The following is a 12,734-nucleotide window of genomic DNA, read 5'->3' on the forward strand; positions in this document are numbered from 1 at the left end:
CCATGCATTGAGGGTGGAGGGATACTGCTCCAATCCGAAGTTGTTGGTCAGCACTAGGGTCATCCGTTTCTTCTATTCTGCGTTGGGGGGGGGGGAGGGTGGTTCTTCGATTTGGATGGTGTTGGCTCTGCTAGATGATGTTGAGGCATAATTGCGCTTGCGCACACAAGCGTAGTTGGGGCCGTGAGCAATTCGGCAGTCACTGCACCAGACGCGATCGTGGTGCGGATTGTTATTATTGCCGTGGTAAGTGTGGGGGGCAAAACTGGTGGACATGGTGTTGTAAGAGTTGCTCGCAACAGAGCTGCACGGGATTAAGGTAGCATTTCCGCGGCCTAATTCAGGGTTGGCATTGGGTGGTGTTGGGCGGGGAACATTGCTTCTGTTATTCTGTACAAATTCGCGGCCTTGCCCGACGGGTGGGTTAGGCCGGTGGTTGGGGGCAAAATTATTGGTGCGAGGGTTATTTGGAGGAAAACCTGGTGTGGGGTTTGTGTCGCATAGCTTTTCTGCCATATTGGCGGCCACTTCCCAGGTGTTGGGATTCTATTTTTCGACCTCTCGACGGGCCCAATGGTTAAGGCCGTACAGGAAACCATGTAGCCTGTCTGTTGTGTGCATCAATGGGAGTTGGAGCATGAGTCGACGGTATTTGACAATGTATTCTGATATGTGGCCGTCCTGGCGTAGATCGCGCCACGAATCTCTGATTTTGTTGCCCTCATTCTCTGGGACAAAGTAGTTGAGCATGTCTCTTTGTAGGTCCTCCCAGTCCTCCCAGCGCTTTGATTGCTGTTCAGTGAGGAACCATACATAGGCGTCGTCGGTCAGAAAGGTTTTGGCCACTTGCACATATCTGCGTCTGCCTATGTTGTTCCACTGCATGTAGTCTTCTACCTCGCTGAACCACTTGTTGAGTTCCAGTGAGGTGCGGTTGCCTTTGTATTTCCCTGGGGGAGTGGGTTTGAATTTTCCCAGTCTGTTTTCGTCTTTTAGATGTCTGTCGGGGCTGTAGTAGCGTCTTTCACTTTGATCATCCTGATAATCTTCGTCTTTGGGTCGCGGTCGTCTTTGTGTGTTACGCCGCGTGTTGACATTGCTGGTGCCTGGTCGGTCTTCGTATCGCTGGCCCAGTTGTGTTTGAATCAGGTCGCCCAGGTTAGCCGACATCAAGTTGATCTGTTGTTCCACGGAGGCCATGATGCGGGCCTCCAGTCTCCTTTCTATTGTGTCTTGGGCATCTTGTCGTGTCTTCGTTTCCTTCTTCTTCTTATCCTTCTTATTCAGATCAGGCTCGGTTCTGTATCCGTCATCATATTCTTGATCTCCAACCATTTCTATGTTTTGTGACCGAAGCCGAAAAGAAAACTCAAAAATGTCGAAAACTGAAAAACTACGAGAAAACGGCTTGAAAACGTTGAAAAACTATGAAACAGCGCGAAACGGGGTCCAAAACGACGAAAACCGTGAAAAACGGTTCAAAAACGATGAAAACCGGTCCCAAACGGTGTAAGACGGGGCAAAACGAGGTAAAACGTTGAAAAACGATGGAGAACGTGGAGAAACGCGTCAAAACGGGCCAAGAATGCGGAGAACGCGATGAAAACGGAGCGAAACGCGGGTCAAACGAGGCAAACCGGTAAAAAACTGTGGGGAACGTGGAGAAAACGCAAGGAACGGGGCAAAACGGGACAATCACGCGAGGGACGTGGTGAAACGGAGCAACACGGGCCGAGAACGCGGAGGAAACGTGGAAAAACGAAGCAGACGGGCTGAAAACGTGATGACAACCACAAGCCACGGGCCGACGTCGGGTCGGCGGGGACTCGAGCCGAAGCTCTGATACCAAGTGTGACGCCCTCGTTCGGGGCGTCGCGAAAAAGGGGCCGCGTCGGCTCACCTGTGATGCAAACGAGACCTGCAAGCAAGCAAACGCACATACACGAACGCAACTTAAAAACTGAACGCAAGAGGGACACGAGAGTGAGGGACGCGAACGAATGATCAATATCATAAGAAAGTGCCGAATACAAAAGACGCAAGTAATCACATGAAAACGGGCTGACAAATTGAAAGAAGTGGCACATACTTCCCTTATATCGTCATATGATGGGTTGGCCACCCTTAACAGACTGGGACGCTCCACCTCACGCAATTGGGTGTGTGCGTTGTAATTTCAAATTCCTACTCTCTCTCTCTTCAAAAAAAAAAAAAAAAAAAGGTGCCCTCATATCCTTCTCCATTGCAGAGAAAATCAGTCTCTCTTTCTCTCTCTCTCCTGAACCACAGAGAGGTTATTTCTCTCTGTATTCTCTCTTTCCAGCCAGCTCAGAGAGGTTCCCGCTCTCTCTCTCTCAAGAATTGCACTCCCAGCTCCCTCTCGTTTCGCCACCCTCGCGGCCTCCTATGTAGCATGCGCATGCTCTCAGCCTACTCTTGACAGCCTTGTATTCCTCGGCCATCTCGCGGTTCTCAGCCAGCTTCTCGCCCACTCGGCATGGAAAAAAGGTGTGCCTCAGCAAGGCAACAAAACAGCTCAGGATAATTACGAATATTAATTTATTTTAGAAACCCCAAAAAAAAACCCCAAGTGTGGGTTCAGACCTCCAACCCTCGAGCATAACTCCGGGCCTTTCCTTCTTCGTCGGCCATTCTCCTCTGCTTGCACCTCCATCACACAAAGTCTCTTTAAAGAGAGATTTTAACGTCGTAGATTAGTTCCTAGAGATCTCATAAATCTAATGTGGCCACTAGTTTCAAGCTTCATGATCAACTCTTCTCTCTCTTAGTTTCTCCTTTGGCGGCTATGCGCGCGCGCACACACACACACACACACACACACACACACACACACAAACACACATTCTCTCATGTGCACATATTCTCCCTCTTTATTGCATCGTATCGGCCACCTTCTCATAGTTCATCCCCCTCTCTTGCCCATTTTGACCACTCCTCATGCTGATGACGACACTTCATGCCGATCCTCGCCAACCCATACCGACTGAATTTCCACAAGCAACACGCTTGCATCCTCCTTCACTTGTTGCAAATGATTAATCTTCATTTCCCTTATGATTTTGAATTACATCCATATGGCAAGAGGTGGAAAGGTAGGTTTGCTTTTCTCTAAAGGTGAGAATGGATGCCATGTGGGTGGAGTATTCAAAAGAATAAAGGCTTAAAGCAGGATTATCGACGGTGCTAATAATCATATTTAATCTCCACATCATGGCATTATCTCCGGTTGTTCCAAATTGTGTGGTCCTCGTTAGCTAAGAGTGGCACGTCATGGGACACGTTATACGAGAAGAGCTAGGCAGGTGCCATATTCCATTCAATCGCTACACGCGGCGTGTGCAGGACCACGAGGAGCAGCTTGAAAAGTTTGTCTCAACTGTAAGTGATGTGTACAACTAGATATGAGGGTGAGCCGCATGAGAAGGCTAGCCATGTGGCGAATATTAAGTGGCTGAAGTTGATGAAAAAGTACGGACCCAGAAGGACAACTGGATTTAAGGGGCACGTCACAGACTTCAATTTTTTTTAAAGATTTGCTTTATTTTGAATTTTCGTACGAGATTAATATTTTATTTGAGGACTGTGGAATATTAGGAAATTTCGTTTTATAACAATAAAAAAGGTGATGGGGACGTAAGTTGGGGGAGTCAAGGACGCGTGTCGCGCTACGATGTTGACGTGGAGACCTAGCTGGCATAGAATCGTCTCCTACTCTAGCGCACTGTCATGCACCGCGTGGTCGGCCACGACATGCTCAAAAAGCCAATTGTGATTGCCCACGTGTTCAACACATTTTAGTCCGCGTGGGCCCCTGCATACATGAAAAGGATGGTGAGGTTAATGGATTTTTTTCACCCTCTCAGTAAAGTAAAATTTGACAGTAAAATAATGTTTGAAAAAGCACTTCAGAACAAATAAGATTTGACTGAACAGAGACTGTAACCATATTGAGCTGAGCTTATAGTGCCATACTGCCCTCTTAAAGTATGTGACTCTAAAGTGGCCAAGGAATACTTGGAAATTCTTACAGCAAAGAATTTTATTTTTATTTTTATGAGAAGATTGTAAACTTCGAAATTGCATAAAAGAGCATTTACAAGTTGGGAGTTGGGACCTCTAAGTATGGAGAGCCTAGAAGTTAATACAAGGTTGAAAGGATTGGATACCGCTTTTTCCACTTATTAATACTCTACCTTAGGATCTAGGTGACTAACTGAAACAATACTTGCAGAACATACAGATGAAGCTCTTTTGAAATCAAAGAGGAACACAGGTAAGGGATCTTGACTAGGGTTGTTGAAGATATAAGAGTTCCTGTGATTCCATAAATGCCATAGATATATTCCTCTCCATACATCCCATACGAGGATGTCCATTCCTTTACAGTCACCGAGAAGGATTTCTTGAGCAAAGAACGTCTAGGGATGAACCTCTTGTTGCAGATTTTGAAGGAGTACCCTATTGGAAGAGAAGTATAAGAAAAGATGTTGGGTAGTTTTGATCTCTTTCTTACACGTGAGACAATCAACATTGGCTCTTCCTACTTTGTTGGCTTTGTGGGCAGTCAAGACACCCTGATGCACAATTAACCACATGAGATAGCTATGCATGTTTGCTTGCAGGAAAGCCCACATAATTTTGAACCTATAAGTCCATTGATTTTTGCTCCATGTGAGGTCCCGTCTACTGTTAAGTTTGACCTTTCCACAGCTCCTCTTTGTATATAGTGAGCATTGATACTTTTGGAGTGGTTTGCTGGCCATGAATACTCCTAGCTCCAATTATGACCTCCATCTTGATTACCTAAATCCTGGTCATGAGCCAATTAGTACAAGAAGGGAGTGTCAAAAGTGTGTACATTTAAGGCAGACATCCAAGAATGATCTTTGTAAACGTGCTTTCATTGCTTTATGCCCTTTTTGAAGCACATATGAGCTCTCCACCACAAAGGCAACTTTAAATTGGTAGCATATTTCCCAAACCATATTGACTCCTCTGATGAGGAGGAGGGATCTTGGAGAGTTTATTGGGAAGCTAACTACTCCTTCACTTTGTTCCATAAACCCTAAAATTTGCATATAAGAGTGCTTCCAATTTGTCCATTGGAGAGATGGTAATATCTCTGATTGAAAGATTCTTTCAAGTTCTATATTTACCAAGTGAAAATTGGCGACACTTTCTCTTAATCAATAGTGCCCAACAGTCTTGACATTCCAAAGCTCTTAGGGTCCACTTTGCTAACAATTTGCAAGCCATCCTTTCTCTATCTGAAATTCCAACTCCTTGTAGGTTTAGTACATGTGGTCCAGGATACCTTAAGTACTTTGGTATGATTAGGATTACTGCCCCACAAAAATCTTCTGGTTAGAGAGATGGCTTTATTGATCCTAGCAAAGAATTGCTTGACAATGCTTGCGCTTTGTAAGGTTGTGGTCCCCGGTGCATCCTTATCAGCAAGATGTTACTAATGCAACTATTCCAAACTCAGCATAGTTACAAAAAGCCTCATAGTTGCAAATAAGACAAATAGTTGGTGCACGTGTGACCATGCATGAGGCACAATTGTTTAAAAAATATAAGGCTACATATTGGCACATTTAAACATGTATTGGGTGCATTGTGAGACTATTCATTTCACTTACAAGATCCAAAAAAGGTGCATGATAACTACGCATCGTGTAACCGTTGCTTAAGGGCTGACGAAATCCCACGGGAAAAGTGAGTTTTCAACGGAGAAGACATAGTTAGCCAAGATTTTTGCTCTAGGGCTGCACTTACCAACCTTGTCAAGATATAGAAGCTCCAAGTTATCTTTACTAGATTCAACCTGAGGACCACTCTATAAATGTGATCATCTATAATCGCATCTTGAAGGCATGAGGTTTTACGGAACAAGTTGCCAATTGTGTGATTACGTTAGCATGTATGCCAAGTGCTGTGCATTTTTCAAAGCACAAGTCATTGGCTAGCTTTTTGTTTGGGATGTCATCTCTTGGGCCACACTTAGAAAATTTGCCAAGGTAAAGAAGCTCCTTCTTATCTTCATCAAATTCAGATGAGTGCCCCTCTCCAAATGGGACCACTGGTGCTTGCAATTGAAAGACATGCGATGTTATGGAAGTAGTTAGTGTGGTTTTGATGAGCTTTCATTAGGAACCTTTCATCTACCCCCTAATTGTCATAAGGGGTACAACTCAACTGAGAAAGCTCTATGTTATGACACTCCATTGCTTACACCTCTTCCACCTTTTAACTTCTTTGATTTTTTTTCATGGCCAAAATAGAGAGTTTTGTCACAAGAGAGCTTCATTATTGAAGTTTTTAAGGTCAGACACATACATCAGTCTCTAGAAAACCCCTCTTATATAAATATATACATAAATAAATCCAAGATAAGCCCAAATTCACCGTTAAAGAAAAGCGCCAAGTATAGACTCATGGTAGTCACTCACAAGACAATGTAACCATAAGCTCCATCATGCATAGTATTGAGCAAATACCACATCCCCAATAACGTCATCAGTGTCCCAATACTGGGTATAGATCTAGGTACCAATGTATGTTCACACTCAACACATGATGAATACCAATGAATATTATGATAGTCTTAATAAGCTTTTTCTTATTGTTGAGCCCTTCCTGTTTTTTCATCTATGAAAACTATCTTAGTGTCAAGATAATCAACAGCTTGTTTTTCATGGGGGAAAAATGAACACATCTATTGGGATCATAAAAGCAAGAGTTATAATAGCTTGCCCATAAAAATATAAATATAAATAGTTCGATGAGAATATTCTCTCGCATGCTAAACAGGGATCCGCTCTCACCTTTTGTCTGCCTCCAGAGAGTCTTTTGCTTCGATGTTGCCATCTAGCGGTGCACACCCTGTGTCCATGTGAACCCTCCTTTGCATATGCTACTATCTCCGGTCTCCCGGTCTTTACGCAATCCCATGCGTGTGTTTGTCATGGTCTGTCCTTGTATGTGGCATAAAAGGCAACTCTAACACAAAGCTCGCAGTCCGTTGCAAGTCAGTGTGCAGCATCAACATCTGCCAGAAAACAAAGGCTTGACAAATAGCAGACCTGACTTCAAATCTGTCACACCTTCAACGAGAGTCAGTAAACCCTTGCGCGGGAAAGGGGGGAGAGAGAGAGAGAGAGAGAGAGAGAGATTATACAAGTAATTGACCTAGATTGAAGGTTTCTTTTGCTTACTCCCTCACCCTCTCCTTGAACGCGATTCAAACATCAGCTTTTAATGCGATTCACCCTTCTTCAAAGCGATTCATCCATCAAGTGTTCTGGTACTCGAAAAGGCTACGTCCCCACACGAGCCACCTTGAATTATTCCATGAAGGTATGATCTCTGTCTCTCTCATGTCACACACTCTCTCTCTCTCTTTGGTTTGCGTGAGAGAGAATTATTGCATATCTCTCTCTTTTGTGTGTGTATTTGAAAAGGCTACGTCCCCTCTCATGTCACACTCTCGTACGCAAATACACACACAAAAGAGAGAGATATGCAATAATTCTCTCACACACAAACCTGTGTGAGAGAGAGAGAGAGAGAGAGAGAGAGAGAGAGAGAGAGATCATACCTTCATGGAATAATTCAAGGTGGTTCGTGTCGGTACGTAGCTTTTTCGAGTACCAGAACACTTGATGGATGAATTGCTTTACAAAAGGGTGAATCGCATTAAAAGCTAATGTTTGAATCGCGTTCAAGGAGAGGGTGAGGGAGCAAGCAAAAGAAACCTTCAATCCAGGTCAATTACGTGCATAATCTCTTTCTCTCTCTCTCTCTCTCTCTCTCTCTCTCTTCCCGCGCAAGGGTTTACTAGCTCTTGTTGAAGGTGTGACAGATTTGAAGTCAAGTTTGCTATTTGTTAATCCTTTGTTTTTCGACAGATGTTGATGCTGCACACTGACTTGCAACGGACTACGAGCTTTGTGTTAGAGTTGCCTTCTATGCCACATACAAGGACAGACCACGACAGACACACATGGGATTACGTAAAGACAGGGAGACCGGAGATAGTAGAATATGCAAAGGAGGGTTCACATGGACACAGGGTGTGCACCGCTAGATGGCAACATCGAAGCAGAAGACTCTCTGGAGGAAGGCAAAAACCAAGCGACACTCTTATAGTTGGCATCTTGCTCGGTGCACATCCACAATTGGCAATTCTTATTCAGCGTCACTAGATGCTGCCAACGACCAGCAGTTGATTATACAAGAACAAAAGTGCTGCTCATTAGCATTGTTGATTTATCAAAGACGAATTTACAGGGTCTTCTGCCTGGCATGCCAGGCGAAAAAACTGAAGACATGTTTGCCTTTGAAGCCAAGAAACTCGATACGCGTGGGCAGAGATCTGACTTATCTTTATCATTACTCTCTATGTTAGTGTGTATGGTAATGTTGGTACAGAGACCTCCATTGGGAAACCTTGGACTAACATGGTGACTTTACAGCCGAGAAACATGCCTTCTGTTTTCAATGGAGGCAGCTCCCCTTTTAGGTCTGGACCGCTGGCCTTAATACTCAAGAAAAGGGGCACCAACCAAGGGGCCTTCATGGAATGCTAGAATTGTCTCTTCCACGTTCCCTTCTCAAGGCCACCGTCATTGCTAACCTGAGGAAACTGAGACTGCAAGATTTCCACTGTCATTTGCCACACTGAAAGTATCATTTACTGCTCTGCTGTCTCTATGGAAGTGCTCATTGTCTACTTGCAAGCTTCCTGTATCTCTCCTCTCCCCCCTCGTGTGATTCATGTCCTTTCTGTCTAGATCTGCCTCCGGGGACTCTGGCTGGATTCCCCGCATATGCATTTGCTCCTACATGGACCCATTATGCCAAATCAGGTTCGATAAGAGTTAAAACGATGGGTTGCGACATTTATAATGTGTGGGCCACAAGCAGAAAATGTAGAGCACAAAGAAGGTGTGTAACAACTGCTCCTCCAAACTTACCATCAGCGATCTATTCTCTTGAGAAAGCTTGTTACACTGTTCTGTTATGCGAGTTAGTTCGCTTCGCAAAGTCGTATTCTCTCCTTCTAGAGAGTGTACTTTTGCAGCAAGTTCTTCACATTCAGCCTGCAAAGTAGAAAAAATGGGGGTCCTTGAGGTTGCCCTGACTATCCCCACAAGACTAAGAAGACAAACAAGAATTACCTGCTTTCTCAATCTAGATCGTCGTGCGGATTCCCTATTGGACTGCTTTCTTCGTTGTCTCTTCAATTCTCTCTCATCCTGAACCAGAAAAAACCCTCTTTGACACATTGCAACACAGGCCAGGCAGGGGTTTCGCATATCCACAGTGTGTAATGGAAGGAACAGGTAACATACACAGGCATGTAAATAAAAAGAACCAACCTGCCATAGATCACTGGGAACCACCTCTCGACCCAGGCCAACACCTGATGGAATCATAGCTGTTGTGGTGCCGGGGGTTGGTCGCTTGACTCCACTATGAGCTAAGACAGCAGGGGCTCCCCCATTCCAATAATCCATACCTATATTTAAATTGGTGAGGGGCCCCGCACCCATCACTTGCTTCCCTGCAATTGATAAAGGAAGAGCCTGAACAGCAGCATGATTCCCATCCTGACCACTACCGTACGGTGCTGAAGTTGCAACTGCACAATGCAACCAAACAATGTTTTTAAAGATCAAACCACCAGGTAAGTAGATCCATGCACATGCATACATGAAGAAACTATATGGCAGGCATAGCATGTATGGCACACACATAAGACAACTTTGTCCGGACAATCCAATTGGGAAACCAGACTCCCGGATGCATTTGAGTCCGATTGGAGTATGATTGGATTTTTCAGACTGCCTCGAGGCCCCGTTTTTTGCCACAAGGCTCCATTTTTTGCCCTACCCACTTTGTTCTTGCCCAGATTCTAAAATTTATATGGAGGTTCACTGCATTCTATGGTTTTGTGCTCTTCTGAAGTGTTTTAAGTGTCATATGTAGACTGTTTTTGGTGTTCTGTATGGAATCCTTGGGGAGTCTGATCTGTACTTATTCTGTACTTCCATACCTGTCTGAGTCCGGTGAATGGTTGATGTATGGAAAAACTACGCATAAAGATACCTAGGCGCGTGCAAGCGTGCGCGCGCACACACACGTATTCCCTAAACACAGACACACATGCACCTATACGCATAAACCCATGGCGGAATGTAAGCATATAAACAATGCATTTGACTCTTAAAGGGTACCTTGATCAGCTCCCTTGTGGCCACCATCTGAGCCCTGAAACAATAGCAATATGTAATTCAGCAAACAAGGCGACTTGGTTGGATAAAATCTGGAAAACCAAGTGCAAAAGAGCATACATTCTGAGAAGTCCCCTCACTTCCTTCTGTGGAGCCTTCACTTCCACTATCAGCACTACATCAATCACCTTTGTCAGTCACCAAAGCAATGCAATAATACATTTCCACCAATCAAATATGTAAAATATCATCATCATCATCATCTAACCTCATGGAGCCCTTTCCGGACTCGCTGCCCTTGCCTGTGAGCATTCCTAAGCTTCCTAGGCTACCTTTCGTCCTTTTAAGTGAGTTCTTGGTCTTTCCTTCACTAGACTTCCCATCTCCATCTGCGCTAGCAGGTGTTGTATTCTGTGAAACAGGCACACGATGCTCAGAAAAGCAGCCATAAATGACCAAGCACCTTTTTCGCATAATTCTCAACATTCATACATACTCCTTGAGCATCAATGGTGCTTCCGGGAGGCAGTGCATACGGACCATATGGATGCGTGCCCTGCCCAAACAACAATGTCACAGTGTAAAATTGTTAGCAAAGTAAATCTTTTATGTAAAACAATCAAGTAGCAATACAAGTGGCACTCACAGGAGGAATGGAGGGATGGCCGTACATTCCACCATGGGCATATATAGCTGCATAAGGAGGCGGTGTATATGGGGCCATCAGGTGCTGTTAGCAAAACATTGCACTTCTATGTAAGCACAAATGTCATAGTATGTTGCGATTATGTCTTTCTGAAAAGGGTTGACTTGCCACCTGAGGACCCCACATGTATGGGTGAGGCTGTGGGCCTGAACCAACAGAAGAAGGAAAATAGCCATGTGGAGGCATTGGAGCTGTGCCTGATCCATAGTAAGCCTGAACATGAATATGCAGCAGAATACTATTAATTTCTGCCTCGATTACGAGAGATCGGTGAAACGAATTAAAATACTTGCACATGCACAGACAACTCACAGACTTCAACGCATTGAATCATAACCTTTTCATAACTTGTTTTGGCATGATTAGAAGCAGGAAAAAGCTTTCAAAAGAATGCACATATGTGTGGCTGTGACTACTTATGTTTGTTCAAATAGGGCCCTTCTCAACACCCAACCCTGGTGTTTTTTTGTGAAAAATGATCTTTGGACCAGGCTAAAACAGCATTGTTGCTTTGTAATGATTATTGGCAGCGTTTGTAAGACCGTGATAACCATGCTGAATCTAGAAATCTGAAACCGACCTGGAATGCTGCAGCCCAGTCATATGGTTGGGGAGTCGACACCGGGGGTGGTTCCTGCATTCAAGAAGCATGGAAAAATGAGATATGCTTACATTCTTGTCCGAAGCTGTCTAAGTGCAATCGGATCAAATAGGACTCACTCAAAAGACATACGCGGAATCACCCTGTCATGAAAATCTCATGATCCAATTGAAACACACTCCATGGCCGGCCGATTCCACAGACAGAAGCATTAATAAAAACACATACAGCAGCTGCACGTGCAAATGCGTTTCAACAAACACATCCAAAGCGCATATACAAGACGTGTAATTTGGTTGATCAGACTTGAGTATCTTATGCAAGGAATAACTCCATGTCCACAGGAAAAATTAGAAAATGACTCATGTGCAGTGTGCAGGTTACGAACCTGCGGTTGCTGTGTGGACGAAGTCTTGGTTGTCTTTGTTGGAGCTCCCATCTCTCCTGATCCCATTTCTGACATTAAATTCTAAACCAGCCTTCTTACTTACAAGGAGGCCTGCATCCAAAGCCTGCTGCAGGAGCCCACTTCAAGTTTTCTCTCTCTCTCTCTCTCTCTCTCTCTCTCTCTCTCTCTCTCTCTCCACGTGCGCGCGCGCACACGCACTATGAAATCGGCAAGAAGGAGAAAAATTTACCTGATCTAAGTGCTCCAGAGAGAGAAGGAGAGAGGAAATTCAAAATTACAGTGACCAAGATGTGGGTTCTGATAGAGAGGTAGATTGCGTGTGTGTGGGGGTGGGGCGAGAGTTGCTAGCTCGATGGCCACCTCAGACACCCTCTCTCATCATCATCAAGGCCGCCATGGCCGGCTTGAACCTGTGCGACAGAGCAGGAGACGATTCTGTGCCAGCTAGGTCTCCACGTCAACATCGCATCGTGACACGCGTCCTTGACTCCCACAACTGACGTCCCCATCACCTTTTTTATTATTATAAAACAAAATTTCCCGATATTCCACACTACTCAAATAAAATATTAATCTCGTACGGAAATTTGGAATAAAGCAAATCACAATTTTTTTTTTGAAGGCTATGACGTGTCTCTTGAGTCCAGCTGTCCTTTGGGGTCCGTACTTTTTCATCAACTTCAACCACTTAATCTCCGCCACGTGGCTAGCCTTCTCATGCGACTCACCGTCAGATCTAGTTGTACGCGTCACTTACAA

General features: G+C 44.5%; 1 protein-coding gene across 3 annotated transcripts; it reads right to left on the minus strand.

Moving 5' to 3' along the window:
- Nucleotides 1–8,194: 8,194 nt before the first annotated feature.
- On the minus strand, nucleotides 8,195–12,421 carry LOC147457101 (bZIP transcription factor 1-D-like). Of its 3 annotated transcripts, none has more exons than XM_086512106.1 (13): nucleotides 12,205–12,421; nucleotides 11,955–12,078; nucleotides 11,546–11,599; nucleotides 11,077–11,178; nucleotides 10,906–10,989; nucleotides 10,756–10,815; nucleotides 10,528–10,670; nucleotides 10,380–10,434; nucleotides 10,263–10,296; nucleotides 9,405–9,667; nucleotides 9,204–9,281; nucleotides 9,000–9,125; nucleotides 8,195–8,864 (listed from the first exon to the last, which is right to left on the minus strand). In XM_086512106.1, the coding sequence occupies exons 2-13, from the start codon at nucleotides 12,027–12,029 to the stop codon at nucleotides 8,655–8,657; spliced, it is 1,284 nt and encodes a 427-aa protein (XP_086368232.1). In that variant the 5' UTR covers nucleotides 12,030–12,078; nucleotides 12,205–12,421; the 3' UTR covers nucleotides 8,195–8,654. The 3 variants fall into 3 exon arrangements, with proteins under 3 accessions (XP_086368232.1, XP_086368231.1, XP_086368233.1); XM_086512105.1 differs by having other exon boundaries at nucleotides 11,955–12,081; XM_086512107.1 differs by lacking the exon at nucleotides 12,205–12,421 and adding an exon at nucleotides 11,686–11,709 and having other exon boundaries at nucleotides 11,955–11,970.
- Nucleotides 12,422–12,734: the final 313 nt, after the last annotated feature.

This window comes from Adiantum capillus-veneris, chromosome 5 (assembly GCF_014529385.1).
Source record: "Adiantum capillus-veneris isolate H3 chromosome 5, ASM1452938v2, whole genome shotgun sequence".
Classification (NCBI taxonomy): Eukaryota; Viridiplantae; Streptophyta; class Polypodiopsida; order Polypodiales; family Pteridaceae; genus Adiantum; species Adiantum capillus-veneris.

What these genes read in the sequence shown, in the direction of transcription:
- LOC147457101 (XM_086512106.1), bottom strand. Translation starts at nt 12,029, where the DNA reads ATGTCAGAAATGGGATCAGGAGAGATGGGAGCTCCAACAAAGACAACC. An exon ending in GCCATCCCTCCATTCCTCCT is followed by an intron (nt 10,816 to 10,905) that starts GTGAGTGCCACT and finishes TTGTTTGGGCAG; the next exon opens with GGCACGCATCCATATGGTCC. An exon ending in TTCCCAGTGATCTATGGCAG is followed by an intron (nt 9,282 to 9,404) that starts GTTGGTTCTTTT and finishes TTTCTGGTTCAG; the next exon opens with GATGAGAGAGAATTGAAGAG.